The following is a 23,996-nucleotide window of genomic DNA, read 5'->3' as shown; positions in this document are numbered from 1 at the left end:
CATTCAGGGTATAATATTCATATTTTCTATTTTTCAGTTCTTATTATATCGTAAATCACCGTGCAGAAGTAGTCACACTTTTGTGCATAATTATTATTATAGATGATAAAACGAATTAAACCTTCCCACCATTTCAAGTTAGTTTCGTATCGCGAACCATAGTACAGAAGGAAGTGACATATATCCGTGTGTTATTCCAATAAATAATGAAGAATTAAATTTCATAAAACGTTAAAACTTGTTCTGCATCAGAACTCATTGCGCAGAAGTAAAGTCACTTATCTTCATGCATTATAATAAATAATGATACAAGTAGTTCCATTTCGGTTCCTCACGCACAAGGGTGCGTTAGATGTGCCCACCACCACTGCGCCAGACTACCCCTATTAATCATTTGTACATACCTGCAGCAAGTAATTCAAGGCAGTATATGAACTATTTATAAAGCCGCGATATCTCGTGTCAAGGAAGCGAAACACGCGACGAAACGGACGACTAAGAAAAATTGCGGAGCGAAATTCCCGTAATCACCTCTACTGATTAATTCCGCAAAAACGAGACATTTGCTTTCAAATTACCGTGCTACTTCATTGCAGCAGCTTATAGTTTATGAACACAGATCGATCATCGTATGCTACTTGTGATGGTGTTGGACAAATTCGCGTTCACAATAAAAGCTGCACTTACCATCGGACTGATGGGGACCGTATATGTTTAGGTAGAGGCCGTCTTCGCTTTGGTTCTTTAATAGCGATAACAGACTCTTGATGTACCCGTAAGAAAAGTTGTGGAGCGAAATGCCCGTAATCACCTCTACTGATTAATTCCGCAAAAACGAGACATTTGCTCTCAAATTACCGTGCTACTTCATTGCAGCGACTTATGGTTTGTGAATACAGCTACTTCATTACAGCGGTTTATGGTTTATGAACATAGATCGACCATCATATGCTACTTGTGATGGTGCTGGACAAATTCGCGTCCACAATAAAAGCTGCACTTACCATCCGACTGATTGGGAGCGTAGATGTTTAGGTAGAGGCAGTCTTCGCTTTGGTTCTTTAACAGCGGCAACAGTCTCTCGATGTACTCGTAATGGCCAGGCTTCACCTTGCTGTCCATTTTCGGCAGCAATTGCGGGCAAACGGGTGGAAATCTGTCCGCTCTTCGGACGTCAGACCAGGATTGAGGCGATCTTGGGGGCGCGAACCGGAAGGACCCAACAGGAGGCTCCGCATATGGTACTCCTGAAAGAAACGGATAAAGTGATCTATAAGATATAATATTAGTTCTCTAGAGTTTCTGGTGCTGTCACATGATATGAATTTGCAGGATGAACTTTTGTAACACCCCCATCATGAACGTCGTTAATTAACAAATACTCAATGGTAACACGTCCAACGCCAGTTTCGCCCACTTTACGCTCGATTCGACATTTCGGAATGGAGCTTTATCGCAACATTTTTATTCATGTTCCTCGCCATCAGAAATGAAACAATAAGAGGTTCAACGCATTTACAATATTAGTTTCCTAGAGTTTGCGGTGCTGTCACATGATATGAATTTGCAGGATGAACTTTTGTAACACCCCTATCATGAACGTCGTTAATTAACAAATACTCAATGGTAACACGTCCAACGCTAGTTTCGCCCAGTTTACGCTCGATTCGACATTTCGGAATGGAGCTTTATCGCAACATTCTTATTCATGTTCCTCGCCATCAGAAATGAAACAATAAGAGGTTCAATGCATTTACAATATTAGTTTCCTAGAGTTTGTGGTGCTGTCACATGATACGAATTTGCAGGATGAACTTTCGTAACACTCCTATCAAGAACGTCGTTAATTAACAAATACTCAATGGTAACACATCCAACGCTAGTTTCGCCCACTTTACGCTCGATTCAACATTTCGGAATGGAGCTTTTTCGCAACATTCTTATTCATGTTCCTCACTACCAGAAATGAAACAATAAGAAGTTCAACGCAAATTTCAGCCCATTAACGTCTCCACCACGACCACTGCGACTATCTAGCTTTACATAATAGGAGGAGCGAGGAGAAAAGGGACAAAGGGGACGTCTTTAAGAGAGCTCAAAGGAGGGAAAGAAAAACACGTAGTCGGATGAAAGTACAGCAAGGACACTTTCCTTCGCTTTCTCCGTTTTCGAGTTCCACCCCCTCCCGCTCTTCGGAGTCGGGAAACTCCACGAAGAGTGCCCACATGAGCATTCGAGATAAATGCGGCATCGATACCGAGGGAATTTCTTGGGCCTTCGGAATGCGAAAGAGTGCAGCTATGCGACTGGGGTGCAGGACGCGTCCATGGGAATGGGGTCGCTGCGCCAGGGAGGGAGATAGACGGAGAGGAAGACATCTATTTCTGAAATACACCAAACTCCTCCTTTTGGAACCTTTGACGTATCGAGATTCTCGAAGGCCGACAACCGAGAGGAACGCGAAAACGCCGCTTTAGAGGGAAAAAGCCGCAAGCGCTCATTCGTGGTTGCCTCGTGCCACCCAGGAAAATTCATAGGAGATGTCGCTTTACTTCCGCTTACGATTAAGCTCAAACGGCCAACCCGGTCTTCCTCTATTCCGTTTCTCTTTTCCTCCCCGCGCGTCTATGCATCTATGCATTTCGGGATATCCGTTCGAAACTATCCGCCGAGCAAGATAAACGCGATCGCGTTTTATCACCTTCGAAGGGGAACGTATACTCAACTCCGGTCTTCTTTGACCAACCGCGATGTTGGTTAAACATGGGATCAATAATTAATTCCACGTCGCTATTGCACCTATGTCTAGTTTGGATTTGGATTTGGAAAACGGTCGCTGCAGTCGGCGAAATTAAGCTTTCAAAAGCGGGGGACATGTACAAAATGGATCGGCTTTGTCAACCTTTGTTTGGATTTTTCGTCTCTTATGAATGGAACGTATGAAATGGACGAAATGATTGAATTTTTTAGCTTTCCGGGGCGATACATAACCTAAGGGAGATAGAGAATTCGTAATCCTTAATGGAAATCAGTTAAACAATTACAACAAATATGTAGGGCGTTCGTGGTATTGAAAAGCGAAATTTCTTAGCGTTAGAATACTTTGATAAAACACAGAACAATGTTATGTAACTATGAAAGTGAAATAAATTGCCTTTAGTAAGTGTTTCACTTTTCGTTACGCTCCGATGTCATAACATGCTACCACTCGTGAGATAGGAAGTTTTACTCCAACAATTATTATTGTAAAGTCGGCAACTGAAGTAACCTTTTCCTATTTTCATCTGTTTATAGGGAAATAGAGAATTCGTAATCCTTAATGGAAATCAGTTAAACAATTACAATAAATATGTAGGGCTTGCGTGGTATTGAAAAGCGAAATTTCTTAGCGTTAGGATACTTTGATAAAACACTGAACAGTGTTATGTTACTTTCAAAGTGAAATAAACTGCCTTTAGTAAGTGTTTCACTTTTCGTTACGCTCCGATGTCATAACATGCTACCACTCGTGAGACAGGAAGTTTCACTCCAATAAGTATTATTGAAAAGTCGACAACTTAAGTAACCTTTTCCTATTTTTATCTGTTTATAAATGAAGCAAAAGTTTCGAAGAAAGATAATTTCAGATCTAAGGCTCCACGGGGACCGGAAAAGAACGTTTCCTGCGTCCCCCTTAGTAATAAAAGGTACTCACCGAGAAAGACGTCCACCAGCTGCAAGTCGGGGACGACGTTAGGGCGAACAACGAGACCTCTCAGCTTTCCGTACATCACTTCCACGTATTTGTAAATTCTCTCTTCCCGATTGCGGTACTCCTTGTAGCCGAATCGAGCACGTGGACCGTACAAGTCCCTGTGCTCCGTGAGTATTTGTGTACACGCCAGCAGCACGAGACCCACTAATTGCAGCCTCAACATTTTGGACATTTATCTGCACTTGGATGACAACGCGACCACCACTTTAAGTTCGGACAAAAATTGCTAATTGTCCCCGCCACCGAGTTTTCGTACCTGCGAGTAATTGTCCGATTGTTCTTTTAACACTGGAAAATAGCACCGTACTGCATGTGTCTCATTTGCTGGACCGTAGAAGGTTTGGGTTGATCAACCGTAGGATGCACTTATTTCGGGACCAGGTTTGCAGATGCAGAAATTCTCGTGCACCTGTCTTGGATCTCATCAATGGCGAAAAAGGGATGTACTCGGGATCATTTCTTAGACATATCCCGGCCCTGGAATGCGCCTTGGCTTTCGTATAAATGGAGTAATTCGCTCTCGAAGTGTGCGTGCGTGTGTCTAATAATACAGTCGCAGAGTGAGAATTCGGAGCATTCGTGAGAAAGTCCCAACTTGCCGGCGGGGCTATGCGGGGAATGTTACCTCCGAGGAGGGATTTTCTTTTGGAATTTTCGGATCTCAGAGGGCGTATTTTTGGGCACTTTTGGATCTTAGATGGTACTATATTCTATGTTCCACGTTTCACGTTGGAAGTGTTTCCGAATGCACCGAGGATGACCAAACCTTTCTTCATCCGTTCAACTTTCCCTCTCGAAGTGTCACTCTTGAATTCAGGAAAATGTGGATCCTTTTGGTAATTGTTTTTAAAGCTCGGCTTTCAAAACATTTATTATTATTTTCAGTGTACCGAGGGTACAGAAATGCTTCGTACTTTGTAGGTAGAATTTCCTCCGCCTCGAGTTTTACGGTGTTCCTGAAACCTGGACGACGTGGATTACTTCGAGGCAATTGCTTCTCGCATTTGGAATCCAAGATGAGTTCTTGTCGTATACGTCCGTTCATCAGTCGACGAGACAATGTGGAGGGCAGAAGGGCTTTGCTGCTATTAATATGTCTCCGGAGTGCGAAGACGAAGTGCCTGCGAAAAAGCTCCGACTTTTGTCTCTTCAAGGTTCTCCTCTTAACACGAAATGGTAGAAACGAATCGTGCTCTTAGGAAATTTCTACTTTCGTCAGATCTCAAGGCCTATTAGGATTACCTCTCGGTAATCATATAATTACAGTAGGCTCTTACAGAATTCTATCTTGGCACTTTCTTGCCCAAAAGTGCAAGAAATGCAAGCATTAAAAAATCCCGAGTCTCCGACGAAGTCTACATCGGTATCCTCTGTATAATTTTCAAGTTCAGTCCAACTTCACTTTTCTCGACGTTGAAGTTCAATGTCTAGAACAGCACCTCGAGCGTACAATTAGCAAGTATTAAGATCTCCTGTGCCTCTAGGAAAGTCTATGTCATCTATTTTTGCATCATTTTGGTGAGAATGCGGTATCAGATTTCATTTTTCTTGATACGGTCCGATGTTCAAGTCCAAAAGCGCAAGTCGAGCGTGCAAGTACGCGTATGGTCCTTCTGTACCTCCTCTTTTCCGAAACCCGAGGGCGCACTCCTGACTTTTCGACAGCTCGTACCTTACTTCGGATGGGACCCTTTTTGCGTCGTTCCAACTTCCGGGAGCTCTTTGTATTCCCCGCAACCTCCGAATAGTCTCTTCTGCCCACTTTCCGAACTCGGGGCGCCCTCGAGCGGGCGATTTTCGAGACTTTAGGGCGCAACTTTCGGAAACTCCTTGGAACGTATACGGCACTTCGTCACACGAGGTTACACCGAAGTCGGTTGAAAATCTGGCTCCACTTGGAGTAACGCGACACCGGGGAGCAAATTGACGATACTTTCGGGAAGCCAGGAAGGGATATAGGCACCAGCACTAAACCCGCGCAGGAAGTTCCGCAACTTCCGGGCCCACTCGCTTTGACTTCTGACACTTCCGGCACGCACTCTCCCCCCAGCGGACTATCTTTGCCTACGCTAGAAATCCCGAGACGCCTTTTTTGGACACTTGGGGACTTTCGAAGCGACCCGAAACTTTCCTGGGGAACCGTTTGCTTTTCCTACACCGGAAGTCCCGTGCTCTACGGCGACGTTCGACTTCCTTCGCGAATTTCCGAGTCTTTTTCCCCCGTCTGTCAGTTCGTCACTTGACACCGCGAGGATGGCCGAGGGTCCAGGGCCACATCCATGTTTTCAGCTCCGACTTTATCGCTCGTACGGATATATAGCGGCTAAAAAGCGAAGACTTTCACGGTGTCCTCAGTGCGGAGGTATATTCTTAGCTGAGCAAACAAGGGTGAATGCACGTACGCATCATGGCCGCATCGCGGTACAGCGTCTCACGCAAATAGAACTTGTTGGTAAACTTCGGCTTCGTCTGGGTAAGCCCTACGCGAGAAGTCCCTGCTGCGAGCTCTCTTCCATCTTCTTGGGATTTATTGATTCGATCCTAAAATCACGACCCCGCGTTCAGGGAACCAAATATGCACAACTAAATATACGTGGTCGATGTGGGCCAATTGCACCAACCATGCTTAAGGTGAAGTGAAACACATCGAGGAACTTGATCGACGTCGATAGAGAAAAGTTTTCTAAATACCTTCGTTGCCGACGTTGGTTTTTATATTGACAGCTGGATCGAATTATATTGGGTATTGTACCAAATGGCATATTCCATCTATCGTTTTCCTACTATAATTATAAAGAAATCCAAGTAAAGCTCCAGAAGTCCTCGGGATTCATGCTTTCTGAGGCCCTAATTGACTGCAGAGGGACCCCCTGCGCCATCTGTGATTTCCAGGTCAATTAAATTTTCACTCCGAGATCCCGTATTCTCATCGTTTTAGCATAGAAGCGCATAAGATACTTTTTTTCCCTTTATCCCGTTCAAATGCGAGTTTATCGATTACCAGAGTGTTCTAAATTGTCGTAAACTTATCCTGACCCTTTCGTTTCTCATATCGGAGCTTTCAATATCTGTATATTGATCGAAATATGAGAGCTCGACGCCATTTTGATTCTGGTCTGGGCTAAGTTAAACATTTTTATGAAAAATCCAAATTTTTAATGTGTCAGGACAATTTTTAGATGATCACAAGACATGTGTCAAAGTTCCGGACAGTTTGGTCCAATACCCTTTAAAAAAAAGTGTTGTATTCGAATCGACTGATTTGAAAGGGGTTTTACTTCACCTTAACAACGAAGCATTGTCGGACTGTCCTCCCGACGCGTTTTCCCCTCCCCACTTCGAACAATTCATGTCGTTCCCACTGAATGGCACAATTGATTAGAGTATTAAAAATCAGGAATTCAGTGGAATCCTTGAGTTCAACAATATCTTTAAAATCATTTTATTGAAAGGATATATGAAGTATGCCATTAGATACATGTTGATAAACTCTAAGTTACGTTAATTTAGTAGAGATTAGATAACCGAGAAGTTGGCACTAACTGTAGCACAGTAGTGAAGTATGCCAACTGCTGTTGATACATTGAACTTAAGTTGCTTTGTGACTAATCTAAGCCACTTATAAATAGATCATTGTTTTTAGTCGGGTATTATTAAAGTGGAAGTTCGTTCACCGATTTTTTGCCCATTTCTTTCACTTCATCTCTCTTCCTTATCAACTTTTCAATAAGACATGTCCCACCGACATCCTAGTAATACAAATTGAAAATAACTGAAATAATTCCTCATACTTAGTAAAACTAAATGTATTAACCAATTCTGTACAAAATTGTCAAATCTCGAGTTAGTAGCAGAACTGTAATTGACACTAACATTTGGTCTATTCCTTGAAAACCGCACAACATCCAGTTTTATTCCGTTAATTCGAAAAAATTGAACAATTACTCATTATATGCAAGTCTTTTAATGTGTATCGTACTAGTTTAAGCAGAGATAAGTTTGATTAACCAAAAATTAATCAATTTACTTAGACGAACCAGATTACAAAATATACAGAGGAGCGTCTCGGCTGATCTTTTCTGTTAAATAAAACTCGTTACTTCCGAGATTTCGGATCCACGACCTACATTTGTTACCTACACTGGCGACTGTAATAAAATTCTTCGCTCGAATTACCAGGCTTGACTTTAGGAGTTGGACGAGTTTCAAAAATAGACGACCGTCGCTGCTGGGTAAACTTTATCCTCGCTTCCGGCAAGTTTGCGATTAGCAGCGCTTTAATTGGCCGTATTCCGATTCCGGACTTCGTTGGACTATCGATGGAGTCCTATATTGCAACATTATATTGTTTGCTTGATAACAAAATGAGGAAAAAGCCGGTATTATTTGAAAGTTAAGGTTGAGAGTAGTTACGATTCGCTTACGGAACAGCAGGGAACAAATAGTCCTCGTTCTGGGCTACAACTTTTTCCATTAATTTAAATAGGTATTTAAAAACCGAGAAAGAGCATCGACATTTATATACCGATTTTGTAGATTGCTGTAGCTATCAAGATGAGCCTCGCAGTATTTGAACGGTTAGGTTTACTCGCAAAGCTATTTAGATGGACAAGAATCACTTTGTCATCTTAAATCGTTGTGGTTCCTAATTTCATCCCAGTTTTGAATGCAGTCAATCGAATGATTTTGTTGAATGAACCAAATTTCTGTTCTGCGCGCGGTGTTCTGGATAACCAGTTTCAATGCAGTCAATCGAATAATTTTGTTGAATGAACCAAACTTTTTTTCTGCGTTCGACGTTCTGGATAACCATTTTCAATGCAGTCAATCAATCGATTTTGTTGATTGAACCAAATTTCTCTTCTGTGTGCGGTGTTCTGGATAACCGCTTCCAATGCAGTCAATAAAAAGATTTTCTTCAGTGAACCAAATTTCGGTTCTGCGTGCGGTGTTCTGGATAACCGCTTCGAATGCAGTCAATCAATCGATTTTGTTGAATGAACCAAATTTCTGTTCTGCGTGTGGTGTTCTGGATAACCGCTTCGAATGCAGTCAATCAAACGATTTTGTTGAATGAACCAAATTTCTGTTCTGCGTGTGGTGTTCTGGATAACCGCTTCGAATGCAGTCAATCAAACGATTTTGTTGAATAAACCAAATTTCTGTTCTGCGTGTGGTGTTCTGGATAACCGCTTCGAATGCAGTCAATCAAACGATTTTGTTGAATAAACCAAATTTCTGTTCTGCGTGTGGTGTTCTGGATAACCGCTTCGAATGCAGTCAATCAAACGATTTTGTTGAATGAACCAAATTTCTGTTCTGCGTGTGGTGTTCTGGATAACCGCTTCGAATGCAGTCAATCAAACGATTTTGTTGAATAAACCAAATTTCTGTTCTGCGTGTGGTGTTCTGGATAACCGCTTCGAATGCTGTTAATCAAACGATTTTGTTGCATGAATCAAATTTCTGTTCTGCGTGCGGTGTTCTGGATAAACGCTTCGAATGCAGTCAATCAAACGATTTTGTCGAATGAACCAAATTCCTATTCTGCGTGCGGTGTTCTGGATAACCGCTTAGAATGCAGTCAATCAAACGATTTTGTTGAATGAACTAAATTTCTGTTCCGCGTGCGGTGTTCTGGATAACCGTTTCGAATGCAGTCAATCAAACGATTTTGTTGAATGAACCAAATTTCTGTTTCGCGTGCGGTGATCTGGATAACCGTTTCGAATGCAGTCAATCAAACGATTTTGTTGAATGAACCAAATTTCTGTTTCGCGTGCGGTGTTCTGGATAACCATTTTCAATGCAGTCAATCAAACGATTTTGTTGAACGAACCAAATTTCTATTCCGCCTGCGGTGTTCTGGATAACCGTTTCCAGGATAAGCATCGGATGGAACATCGGGCTACTCGGAGAAATCGGGGCCAGGCAGGATCGACGATACTATTGAGATTTCCAGGTCCTGGTCGATCTGTATTATTCCCCCCGCCGATTGAATTCCCTCGGGACCTCACCATTCGACGGCTCGGAGTTGGAACTCCGGCGTTCCGAAAGTTGGAAGTTGCAGGCTGCGCTTCGAGCCACTACGGGTCCTGCGAATCCCTGCAGGCATCCTCGAGGACCCTCGAAAGGAATTCCTTTCGAGGTCGCCAAGGACTAGGAATACGAGGCTAAAGAGGGACGACTTCGTTTCCTGCTAACGGAGCACAAGAGGTTTTCTCTCTCGCTCGGGAAGAAACTCGATGGTCCGCTGCTTCCGGTCTTCTCTTCCGTTCCTCGATATACTAACGTTATTTCGCCGGTCCCTTCTTTCGCTTCTGCACTTCGATTATCGGGCTAACCGAGTTCTCGCCTCGCTTTTCTCCAACTTTAGAGAAGCCGTTCTTTTCCCGTAGAATTTCGAAAATACCGCGTCCCTTCTGGAGGCCACTCCACGATATTCAGGATATCCAGTTGACATCTAGCTGGAGATTAAACTGGAAGTGGACGCCATCATATTGTCATATTTAATAAACAGACTCTGCCAATAACAATAGAAAAAATAGTAATTTTTTCTTCTTCCCGCGGAAGGGTTGCTACATAGTCCAGAACATCCATTTCTTAACGTTGCTCTATATGCATCTGATGAGCTCGAGCGTAAAGAAATATATTTAAAGCGGTTTTCTTGAAATGTTTTTATTTTTCGTGCTTTTAAAAGGAGACAGACTGATTCAAAATCGGTAGGAAAAAAATGTTACGCTCGGAGTAAGAGCCTTTGTACTAAAAATGAATATCGACGCATGGCTCTAATACATATGCTTTTTAATAAATGATTATGCGGATATAAATTGTCATTTATATTCACGCATATGATTAATCGTAATAACAAACATTGACGCAACCGCGGTTATAACAAATTTAATCTCGTTTCGTTATTATGCAATTTTGTTCTGTCGGATATCGCGGTCTCGGACAATCAGGGTAGAGGGGCCGGGTGGAATTAATTTATTTATTCCTTTTCGTTCATTTGTTCGCATCGACCAGCTTGTTAAAATTAATGCCTTTGTTTCGTGTCAGTATCCCGTACTTATCTGGCGAATTAACCGAATCGTAGACATTTTTTCACGTTTTCCAGCATACTTTATTCACTTTTTCATCTGAAACCCCGATGTTCGTTGCAGTTGATAACACCTGAACGTAAAATTCGTGAATATTAAATATGTGTTCGAAAAAAGAATCCGGAATTCTGAATCGCCAAAGCAATTCTGTTTATTTGTCAGTTCGTTTACTTGCTATCATTTTTATTTCGGTTTACATGTCTGTCTATTCATCCGTCCGTCAGTCAATGTTGATACATTTCCTTTTTTATGTACTCGTGTTTCGGTGTACTCGGGTTTTTCACGAATTTCCACATAAACTCCTGAAAAGGGAGGGTTTTTCGGTTTTAAATCTAAAGATGCCTCTCCCTAAATGAAAAAAACCTCTTCGTTTCCTCCCATTTGCGACCAAACCTTACGACTAAAATTGAATTAATGGAATAAAAGCCTTGGAACATTTTGCAATTCGCTTCCTATTCAGATTACATATGGTTTAGCAAAAGGGTCGTGTATAATTTTCTATGGTATCATTAAGTTGCATATTGCTGCAAATGTAAGCATTTACATCTATACGTGCACTCTATGACTCGATATCGAACAACAGTCGAGCGAGGGCAACAATCAAAATGTAGTTTCTCTCTAAACTCTTGAACAGGGAGCGTCTTTTCGGTTTAAAATCTAAAGATGCCTCTCCCTAAATGAAAACAACCACTTCGTTTCCTCCCATTCGCATCCAAACCTTACGAATAAAATTTAATTAATGGAATAAAAGCCTCGGAACATTTTGCAACTCGTTTCCTATTCAGATTACATATAGTTTAGCAAAAGGGTCGTGTATGATTTTTTATGGTATCATTAAGTTGCATATTGCTGCAAATGCAAGCATTTACACCCACAAGTGAACTCTATGACTCGATATCGAACAACAGTCGAGCGAGAGCAACAATCAAAATGTAGTTTCTCTCTAAACTGCTGAACAGGGAGCGTTTTTCGGTTTGAAATCTAAAGATGCCTCTCCCTAAATGAAAAAAACCTCTTCGTTTCCTCCCATTCGCGACTAAACCTTACGACTAAAATTTAATTAATGCAACAAAAGCCTTGGAACATTTTGCAACTCGCTTCCGGAGCTACCTATTTAGATTACATATGGTTTAGTAAAAGGGTCGTGTATGATTTTTTATGATATCATTAAGTTGCATATTGCTGCAAATGCAACCATTTACACCCACACATGGACTCTATGACTCGATATCGAACAACAGTCGAGCGAGGGTAACAATCAAAATGTAGTTTCTCTCTAAACTGCTGAACAGGGAGCATTTTTCGGTTTGAAATCTAAAGATGCCTCTCCCTAAATGAAAAAAACCTTTTAGTTTCCTCCCATTCACGACCAAACCTTACAACAAAAGTTTAATTATTGTAACAAAAGCCTTGGAACATTTTGCAACTCGCTTCCGGAGCTAGCTATTTAGATTACATATGGTTTAGCAATTAGCAAAGGGTCGTGTATGATTTTTTATGATATCATTAAGATGCATATTGCTGCAAATGCAACCATTTACACCCACACATGGACTCTATGACTCGATATCGAACAACACTCGAGTGAGGGCAACAATCAAAATGTAGATTCTCTCTCTTCATCAAGTAACCTAAATTCCGGTTAAAATTTTTTAAATTCTATATCAATTTTTACCAATTTTCATATGATACTGTGTAGTCCTTTCGGACTCGATTCGGGCGCAATGGCGATGCAATTTCCAAACTGGGGGTTGCAAAATAAAATACTCGGAGGGTGGGAAGTATTCGGGAAAAATTCCCCGGGGAAAATGTCGGGCTCACTATTCCGCGTTTCCGGGATTTTCGATCGGGATTTCGTAGGGTTCGTTTCGGGTATTATTTCGACGCCCTCCTCGACGGCGCGACGCAGTTTCGTCGAGGAGCTACAGATAGCCAACTGCGGCGTAGTATACAGAAGCAGAAAATGAAAATCTAAAATTAAATTTAGAACGCGACCGTAGCGCCCCGCGTTGGTTGGCGGCGAAACTCGACTTTTATTTAGGGACCAAAGACGACGAGTTCAACAGAGGGTAACGCGCCGAGATGCTTCCAAAGCCACGAAACGTCAACCTGACGTACGCCTTAATGTGTGCGTTTTTAATTATCATAATTGTATAATTAAAACATAATGTTATTATTTGAAATGAGATTCCTTATGGCGCGGTGGTAGGGCTAAGTTCCAACGTCAAAAAAGGGCCGATTCGGAAAGCAAAACGGTTCTTTTTAACAATTCGTTACTATTTGTAACTGTATTTGTTGTATTTCATGTTTGGGCTTTAGTGATAATACAATTTACGTAAAAGTTTCCTTTAGTGGTGTATCATTTCAATTTGTTGTCCGAAATGTCAATCGACGACTGTGTTTCTAAGTTGGTAACGTTAAAATCCCGGTTACGTTATCCTGATTATTTTTATTTATTTTAAATGACAATGTTGAGTTCAAGGGAGGAAAAGCTTCTTTTAGCGGTATATAAATTCAATTTGTTGTCCAAAATGTCAATCGGCAACTGTGTTCCTAACTTGGTAACGTTAAAATCCCGGTTACGTTATCCTGATTATTTTTATTTATTTGAAAAAACAATGTTGAGTTCAAGGAAGCAAAAGCTTCTTTTAGCGATATATAACTTCAATTTGTTGTGCGAAATGTCAATCGACGACTGTGTTTCTAAGTTGGTAACGTTAAAATCCCGGTTACGTTATCCTGATTATTTTTATTTATTTGAAATAACAATGATGAGTTCAAGGGTGGGTAATGAGGTACTGCGTCTTGAAAAACGCAGAACGTAACGTACATTTACTGTCAATAAACAGTGTCGGGACATAGTCCCAATTATTGCCAATTTACTAACTTTAAAGAAACAAATTATCATATTGTTTACATTTCAGTAGTCCCATTATTTTCCACCCCTCAGAATATCGGCATGTTTATTTTTGTAGGCAAGCAAAAGAACATTAAAAATTAATTTGGCAGTACTAATATTAATATCTCTTACGCCAGGTTCCTCCAACCGTAATTAAAAAGTTAATCCTCGGTTACGGTGAGTTTACTTTAACACCAGGTTGGACAATTAGTGATTTAATCGACGTTGGAGGGCCCGGCCATTAGCGAGGTGCTATTCACTTGGAAATCAGTGAAAACGATTTCCTTCATTGAGAGACGATTGCCTTTGACTTCACGCAATAAACAACAATACGATTTGGTAACAAGGGACGTTCGGCCTTAAAATGATAACAGTGTTTTGATTTCCAACGATTTCCAGTGATTTTTGCTTGCCATTTCCAGATAATTTCCAAATAATTTCTAGCGTTAAAATCCATGATTTCCTAAGTGAAAACCACCTCGGGCATTAATATAACAATTTTCGTCGCATCTAGCTTATTTTAATAAATAAGGATGATGGGGAGATCTGATCAGAGAAACCTTGTAACCTTTTAATTATGCCGTAGCGAGGCTCCGCGGAAATACCGAGCTACTTCCGCTTAAAGTACTTCCGGTTCTATCGCTGCCTTTTCAACATTAAGTCCTACCAACATCCTGTTGCGATCACCTTCCACGGTGCCCACCAAATTTCTCGGTTCTTAAGTTTTAATCGCATTCGAAAGTTTAAGTATGCTTAACGTAGTTTTCCCGCTGTTGCTCGGCCTTGTACGAGCAATTACCATCCGTTCGCGAAGAAAACGAAATTCTACAACGGACGCAAGGGGTGTTATAAAAAATGTTAAAAAATGGGGCTGAAAGAGTTTCATATGGGATAAACATTTAAATTGAGTAATGGGTATAAACTTATTAATCTCTTCCAACAACCGTACCAAAGGGACACATTGCATCTATTCAGGTTCAAGAACCGGAATGGAATAACTTATTAAAAAATATGAAAGGATTTATGCATCCTTAAATGATTTACTGTTTGCCAATATTTAGCGTTGTCCCGGTACTGCATTTGGTTTTTTCAATTTCTAATTAATGAATTTATTATCACTGAAAACGTTCTATTTCACCAATAACTATATTGAGTAAAGTATTCACCTCCTTTTTATGAAAAGCATAATTTTCTGTCAGCGTCGAAATTATTTGTTATGAACATGACAGGGAATAATTTTGGTAATGGTATTAAAAAATGGACTGTAAGGAAATGATGACGATTATAGATTTGCTTCGGATTCGACCTTGAATTGCTATAGCCTCGACATGTGACATGATCAGAGTCGGGATACATTTTATTAAAGCGAAATATGAATATTTTAAGAGGGACATCAAAGTTTTAATATTTCAGATAGAAATCGGTCTAGTTTCCTATTTGAGAAACTGATCGAGAATAAAGGAGCATTTGCAGTTGTCCAGGTCCGTCGAGACTTTTGAAAAATTGTTATGTCGCCAGTCTCCAAATCTTATTCATTATTTCTTTTTGGATTGTATAAATAATAGAGTTCGAAGAAAATGAAAAATCCAATTTTAGAGTACGTCAACGCACCGGAGACTGATATTACTTTCAAAAGGTACCAAAATCCTCGAGCGAAGAATTCGTGAGAAAGAACTCTCAAAAACTGATCAGGATCCTTTTTCCACCTGTTCGAAAGTGGGAAATCTCCAGAGGACCCGACCACTTCAATTCTGGATTTACTGCGGTGGAGGCGCCATCTTTTTCCTGGACACGTTTCCGCATTTTTCTTAACCTACCGACAGCGTTCTTAAAAATAACTTAACTCCGCCTACATCATTTGGGCTTCTTAGTCTGCCAAATATCTTCTTTCTTTTTTAAGAGTCAGGGAACTTGCGAAACAAGTAAAATACAATTACACAAAAATAAACAAAACTTCGCCATCGACGGACTTACGGTTCTACTTTTGTACTGTACAATTAATTAATTACCTTCAACAATTTACGCTGAACGTTTATATTATATAATTATTCTTATTTCTTAGAATTAAAATTCAATTAGCCGTAACTAAATGATATATATGGTATAAACAACGGGTTACTGTTTTGCTTTGTTGAAGCAGTCGACCGACGATCGAAGATGTTCTTTACACGTTGCGGTCTTATGTTGCACAAGAAAAAATGTTTATCGTATAATGTGCCGTTTGAGGTCATATTTGCAATTATTTAAAAAAATCGAATTACACCTTTACTACATGCTGACTCGGTCAATAAGTGACTAACGATTACTGTTTTTCTCGCATACATGGTACGTGTTTGTATATAAGCTCAAAACTGCTGAGCAGCTTCGAAGTATCAATTTTGTGAGCAGCTTCAGCTGCAGCAAAAGCAACCAAGAAGAAACCGAAAATCCATCGCCTTATCTAAGTTTCCCTCACCTCCCGTAACCAGGAAAAAAAGGAAAAAATGAGGCATCTCAAGATTTCTTCATCTTATTGTCATCTTGCTGCTTAGGGCCATTTTAGACGTTCGAAATTATGGCAAAAATTCGAGGAGGAATGTTAATCGAACGAATTTAGCTGAAAAATTCGTTTTTATTTCGCAGCCAATATTTTACAAACGTTGGCCAGATATTAAATTACTACTTAGCTTTGTAATAATGTAACAGCATTTGCGAAACATTTTCAGAGGATTTTGGTTGGATTGAAATAATTTTGGGATGTACTTGAAGGTAATGAATTTGTTTTTGACAGATTTCTTTAAAATGCTTCGAAACGCCAGAAATCATTCACCTTCAATTTTTAGAATTAGGAAGTTAGTGAAAATTGAAATGCACGTAATCAATAAAGATGATTCTCGCGTATCAATAAGTAAAAGAGGTCCCCACGATTGCTTGGACTCACGGAAATTGGAATGCTTCCGAAGATACCAACTAAATGGACTTCCGGGTCTCTTTTCTAAAGTAGGAAAGTAATTCGAGTGATTTGAGACGGTTTGTTGTCGAAACACCAGAAATCATCGGCCTTAAATCTTTTCTCGAATTGGATTAGGAAGTTAATGAACATTCGAATGCTCACATTTGTTCATGATCGACAAAGTTGCTGGTCACTCAAGCAAAAGAGGTTCTCAGGATTGGTCGGACCCACGGAAGTTGGAACGCTTCCGAAGATACCAGCTACATGGATTTTCGGGTTTCTTTTGCAAAGCAGGAAAGTAATGCAAGCGATTTGAGACGGTTTCTTGCCGAAACACCAGAAATCATCGGCCTTAAATCTTTTCTCGAATCGGATTAGGAAGTTAATGAACATTCGAATGCTCACATTTGTTCATGATCGACAAAGTTGCTGGTCACCCAAGCAAAAGAGGTTCTCAGGATTGGTCGGACCCACGGAAGTTGGAACGCTTCCGAAGATACCAACTACATGGACTTTCGGGTTTCTTTTGCAAAGCAGGAAAGTAATTCAAGCGATTTGAGACGGTTTCTTGCTGAAACACCAGAAATCATCGACCTTAAATCCTTTCTCGAATCGGATTAGGAAGGTAATGAACATTAGAATGCTCACATTTGCTCATGATCGATAAAATTGCTGGTCACCCAAGCAAAAGAGGTTCTCAGGATTGGTCGGACCCACGGAAGTTGGAACGCTTCCGAAGGTACCAACTAAATGGACTTTCGTATCTCTTTTGCAAAGCAGGAAGGTAATTCTAGCGATTTGAGACGGTTTGTTGTCGAAACACCAGAAATCATCGGCCTTAAATCTTTTCTCGAATCGGATTAGGAAGTTAATGAACATTGGAATGCTCACACTTGTTCATGATCGATAAAGTTGCTGGTCACCCAAGCAAAAGAGGTTCTCAGGATTGGTCGGACCCACGGAAATTGGAATGCTTCCGAAGGCACCAACTAAATGGACTTTCGGGTCTCTTTTGTAAAGCAGCAAAGTAATTCAAGCGATTTGAGACTGTTTGTTGTCAAAACACCAGAAATCATCGGCCTTAAATCATTTCTCGAATCGGATTAGGAAGTTAATGAACATTAGAATGCTCACATTTGCTCATGATCGATAAAATTGCTGGTCACCCAAGCAAAAGAGGTTCTCAGGATTGGTCGGACCCACGGAAGTTGGAACGCTTCCGAAGATACCAGCTACATGGATCTTCGATCTATCAAGTTGTCGGTAAACTTTCGACCAGCGTGACAGCTCAAGTTGACGGAGCGCTTTACCCTCATTTGCGTTTAACGAGAAATTCCACGTTTCGAGCTTTACAGTTCTCGTAGTTCGCAGGTTTGCCTAGGTTCTGTGGAAAGTAGATCGCGGAGGGCCTTGGGGCATTAATTTGTAGGAAAGGTGCATGAATCACTGGAAAATACCACGAAATCGACCACGTTGTGGCGTATTCGCGGCATATTTTTGCAAACGAAAATATTTTTTATGACATTTCGTGGCATCGGGTTCTTTCTTAGGGTCTCCATTACCACAAGCTAATACATCAAATAATTCGATGCATCCAGTTTAAGGAAAAACTTTACAAATATTTTGACGTTTATTTTTACAAATTTAGGTTTATTCTTACAAATATTTTGACGTGTATATGACTTTAATAACAATTTAAATGTTTCAAAATATGTATATAAACGGAACTACGCAAAGATCTGATATAGTCAATAAATCAAGACTAAATTTTTATGTTTTTCATATTATTCGACTCCCCGTGACTATAATCATGATGTAAAAAATTTTACACATGCGTGAATAATGTTATCGAAATATATGCAAATGACGATTTTGTAACATATAACACATGTGTGAATAATGTTATCGAAATATATGCAAATGACGATTTTGTAACATATAACCCGGACGCTCACACCGATTTGATGTATGAAAGAATGCATTCCTTTGACAATAACATAAGATTTATCTTTAATATAGGGATTATCATTTATTAATGTAGACATATGTTTAAGACAGACTATAAAATTTGAACCGAAATGGATGTCGCGGGTCGAAAGCTGTTGACGTTTCAGTGGTTGCACTTTAAAGGACTTTGTCACGAAAACACGATGGAGCAAAGAGCAAATATTAAATTCCGTTTTAAACTTGGGGAAACGCAGTCCCGCGTAGTTCGAAATGTTGAGGGAAGTTTATGGCGACAATTGTTCGTACCGTACACAAGTGTTTGAATGATGAGCGCTTTAAAGGCGGTCGAGAGGATTTTGGACACGACGAACGACCATGACCTGGTCGACGAAAGCTCACAAAAGTTCATGAATTCATCGCCATGTCAAACATGTGGCAATCGAAAATGACAGGAGAAATTCGCCAGCAACAAAGGTCAGGTTCACAACGTTTTAGCATTGTTTGTTAATCAAGGAATCATTGAAGAGTGCTACAAAGATGCTCCGTAAAATTTGCATCTGATTAGTACAACGCTGATTAGCTGATATCTAAAAAACAATTCATACAGAACGACCATGACCTGGTCGACGAAAGCTCATAAAAGTTCATGAATTCATCGCCATGTCGAACATGTGACAATAGAAAATGACGGGAAAAATTCGCCAGCAACAAAGATCAGGTTCACAACGTTTTAGCATTGTTTGTTAATCTAGGAATCGTTGAAGAGTGCTACAAATATGCTCCATAGAGTTTGTACTTGATTAGAACAACGCTGATTAGCCGATGGCCAAAGAACAATTCATATAGAACGTATCAAGAATAATAATAATAATAGAATGTGTGAACGATTTATACGACGGTAATTAAGGGAGGACGATACCTTTGAAATGTAAAATAATCCATGTTTTAACATTTGCAAGTCCCAATAATTACATTTCGAAAATTTTAGGCGTTCGTTTATTTGAAAATTTCAAAAATTGACGAGACGACTGAATAATGCGTTAAAATGTCACATTATCAGTATTATCTATTCGTAGGATAAAAATCCTTGAATTAATACCCTAAGTTTGAGAAAAGACAGATTGTTCTGCTTTCAAAGGTATCGTACATCCGAAATAATTCTTACAGAGCATTGTCAGATAGCCTCTAACAAAAAATTATGAGAAATCTGTTGGCTTCGGTAGTGACTTCTAATGAAATTATTTTCCGTTCCCAAAAATGCCGCTGAAAGAAACTCGATGTGAGGATATCGAAGTAATCAAGGCCGTGGGAAGAGTACTCGAGTCGATTCAGAAATCGGAGCCCCAAAAACCATTCCGTTCATTACTTTCAATGCTCCCAATATCGGCGCAGTATCGGAGCAGAAGGAACACATTTCGAATAGGAAAAAAAAACACCGATTTGTCCCAATATGGCCATTGTTTCACTTTTTACAGCGTCTGCCCGGTGTAGTTTATCGGAGGGACCGTGTATGACCATAAGAAATGAGGAAACTGAAGAGTACTTCGGCACGAGATCATACCTTTTAGCATAAAAAGCTCGGTAGAGTTTCGTGCCAAATGTGTACATATATGCTTACATATGTATGTACGGTGGAACTCTTCACGGCGCGATTTGTAGTAGCACTTAAATAAACGTCCATATACAAATTTTTAGAGATTATTAATGAATCGGTGACGGAAGAATTAAAAGACACTAACATCAGATGTCCCTATACATATCTTAGACGTATTAGGGTCACCAGAAGATACTACTTAACTCTTGATATGTGCCCATAATTATGAAAGTGGTCTAAGTCAAAATTAAAAAAAAAAAAATGAGTTTATCAGTTATTTCACGGCATATTATTTCAAACGAAATTAATTCAATGTAATTTCGAAACAAAAAATATATGACTTAGACCACTTTCATAATTATGGGCACATATCAGTTCCTCAGGTTCATCTGAAATTTAATTAGTACTAAAAATTGCCTTTCTCTAATGAACGATTTTTTTATTTTGCGTGATACTCTAAATGGAGATACCTTTGATGTACGCCTGCATGACCTAGTTGTCTCTCTTTTTTTTTTTTTACGTGACATACGGGTATCCATTACACAGAGCGCGCTTTTGTTAATTCATTTAACTAAATGCAAGCACACGTGATATGTTTCAGTGAGTAAAAACTGTATGCGGAAGTAATGCACGTCCTGTACTTCCAGTTTCACGAGGAAGACGTACTCGACATCTCACTTTAAATCCCTCGACTTTATCAGACATTTCCAACCCCTTCGATTTCTCTTCTCTCCGTCTCGATGCACGTTTACTCTTTAAGCATAAGAGATGAAAGGGAAGAGTAAAAGCGGTTTCAAATTCCAAAGCTCTTCTTTCTGTACGTTTGCAATTCCTGTACAGTAATTTAAAGGCATTGTCCATTACTACCTTGGATTTTATCGCGGTAAACATTTCTTCTGCGACAGAAAAACAGAGGTCCCTTGTAGCATAAAATAATTTCTAAATATTTCTTTGTAAACTTTGGTTAATATATCAAGCGACAGATTNGATAATATTTAAAAAGTACTTGTATTAAAATGAAACGAAATGTTTTGTATATCTGGTAAAAAAATATTATGAAAACACATGGAGGTAATATTATATAAATATTATAGAGATAATGTTCTAAAGTAAACGTTTTGCAAATATTTCAAATGTCTGGTAAATATTTACAAAATGTACGATATTTGTTAGATATGTAGAAAATATAGAACAAATATTTTGCGCTACTAGGGGTGCATTCATTCATCAAAAACAAAAGAGTACATATACATATTCAATATCTTTACCATACATGTTCGATTAAAAACACTATAAAACATTTAAAAACCAAAAGAATAAGGCAGGGAAAAACATCGGATAATTTACAAATTATAGGCATGTTTGATTCGAACTAAAAAAGAAAGGTACATACGAATGAAAGAGTATAATGCTTTTAAGGGGTTAGGCACTAAAATTGTTTGAAAGAACATTATTTTAAGACTAAGTTATAAAGAAATGATAAGTCAAAAGTTTCAAGAATAATGCGTTTGAAGTTTGAAATGATTTCCACGGAAAATAAACGATGAACACTTTGCTCAATGAGCTTCTTCGGAGTAATAAGATGTCTCCAGAGCTTCCTGAGCATCGGCTAAAATAAATAAAAATTCATATTTTGGCTGCCTAATCTCTAAGTTGCAAAAAATTTGCACTTCTGCGGTCGAGGAAAGTGTCGTTTCCACCTCGAAACTTCGGCAACTCGGATAACTCGATTTAACGTTACTTCGTTACTTACTCTTTTCAGGGTGAGCGAGAGTACTGGTCCTGGAAATGCTTCCCAGAGGAAGATTTAACATCGCCTCGTTATTTCGCTGTGTATAGTTTCAATGAAAGTACTGCTTCTGGGAATCTTTCCGGAGAGAAGATTTACCACCTCCTCGTATCTTACGGTGCGGTGAAAATAGTGCTTCTGGGAACCTTCACTCGCCTTTGTCTCCCTTCTGTAAAACTATCCGAACAATTGATAGGATCCGGCCACGACCGTGGGGGCGAAATCCACCCGCGAAAGCATTGAACGCTTTAACATGCAAAACATAACATGAACCCTGGCAGACAGAAATGCCATCGTACCCCGGCGATGCCATATCCGCAAAAACAGACAAATATATCCGGCAAAACATCACGAAAAGGATTTTTATTTAACAGATCTCATTTTTTAAGCAAACATCTTGTGGCGCGAAAGTACGCGTAAGTTTGCATGTTAAAAAAGGAGACCACAGTTGAAAAAGTTTTGCTAGGTAAACAACGTGAAAAAGTGTTCATCCCTTAAACATCACCCTTTCTCCAAGTCCTGGGGTGGGAGCAAGACTAATCGGACGGTGTAGGATCAGCTCCCTACTTGTATCGACCGACTTCCATTAAGTACAGATCCTGTATGTACATACCACAGGGATCGACGTTATGACTTCATATTGCACCGTTTGACTACTAACGGAATTGCGGATGCTCGAACATTAGTAACAAGACCGCGATCTTTTTCATCCTATACAAGTACATGAGAGAAAATTACCATCCCCTAGAAACCGGCTTTTCTTCAGTCCTTGGGGTCTGATGAGGACCAGGGGTAAGATCAGCTCCCGGTTCGCGGTATCCTCCTTTCGGTCGACCAACACCGAGAAACATTTATCAGTACACACACTTCCCAGGGGGACGACGAAAGTAAAAACAATTTCATCTAGATTGCGACAATTCCACAATTCATTTTACCCACTGCAACGACATGAGTCTATTCTCTGACGTTAAATTCGAATTTTTTAATTGTCACCTTCCTTCCAGTCCCCAGGATTGAAGCAAAAGCAGATCAGCTTTCGGTATGTGGCATCGAAAGTGAGACTAGGGTCTATCGGAGAATTTCCATCCCTTAGACACCACCTATCATTTCAGCCTCTGGGATCGGAGTGGATCCGAAGGATAGGATCAGCTCCCGGCGTCCTCCTTTCGATCGGGCACGATTGAATTCGATATACACACTTCACAAGGGGACGACGAAATTAAACACAATTTCATTTAGATTATGGCAATTCCACAATTCATTGTACCCACTGCAATGACATGAGTCTATTCTCTGACGTTAAATTCGAATTTTTTAATTGTCACCTTCCTTCCAGTCCCCAGGATTGAAGCAAAAGCAGATCAGCTTTCGGTTTGTGGCTTCAAAAGTGAGACAAGGGTCTACAGGGGATATTCCATCCTTTGGATATCATCTATCCTATCAGCCTCTGGGATTGGAGCAGATCCAAAGGATAGGATCAGCTCCCAGTTTGTGGTGTCCGCCTTTCGAACAGTCACGATTGAATTCCACGTACGCGCTTCATAATGGGACGACGAAATTAAACACAATTTCATTTAGATTATGACAATTCCACAATTCATTCTGCCTCCTCCAACGATATGAGTCTATTCTCTGACGATAAGTCCGCCTCCCTTAATTATCATCTTCTTTCCAGTCCCCAGGATCGGAGTAGAAGCAGATCAGCTTTCGATATGTGGCATCGAAAGGGAGACTAGGGTTTATCGGAGAGTTTCCATCCCTTAGACACCACCTATCTTTTCAGTCTCCAGGATCGGAGCAGAAGCAGATCAGCTTTCGATATGTGGCATCGAAAGTGAGACTACGGTCTATCGGTGAGTTTCCATCCCTTAGACACCACCTATCTTTTCAGTCTCTGGGATCGGAGCAGAAGCAGATCAGCTTTCGATATGTGGCATCGAAAGTGAGACTAGAGTTTATCAGAGAGTTTCCATCCCTTAGA

At 40.1% G+C, this 23,996-nt stretch overlaps 1 protein-coding gene across 1 annotated transcript; it reads right to left on the bottom strand.

The window, feature by feature from the left end:
* Window positions 1-951: 951 nt before the first annotated feature.
* LOC105696646 (neuroligin-4, X-linked) lies at window positions 952-4,107 on the bottom strand. Its single transcript, XM_023434522.1, has 2 exons — window positions 3,695-4,107; window positions 952-1,247 (listed from the first exon to the last, which is right to left on the bottom strand). The coding sequence occupies exons 1-2, from the start codon at window positions 3,924-3,926 to the stop codon at window positions 952-954; spliced, it is 528 nt and encodes a 175-aa protein (XP_023290290.1). The 5' UTR covers window positions 3,927-4,107.
* Between the last annotated feature and the right edge of the window lie 19,889 nt (window positions 4,108-23,996).

The sequence above is a fragment of the Orussus abietinus genome, unplaced genomic scaffold (genome assembly GCF_000612105.2).
Source record: "Orussus abietinus isolate OABI.00-Male unplaced genomic scaffold, Oabi_2.0 scaffold23, whole genome shotgun sequence".
Taxonomy (NCBI): Eukaryota; Metazoa; Arthropoda; class Insecta; order Hymenoptera; family Orussidae; genus Orussus; species Orussus abietinus.
Note: the sequence above shows the minus strand (reverse complement) of the source record. Positions and strands in the feature narration are given on the sequence as shown.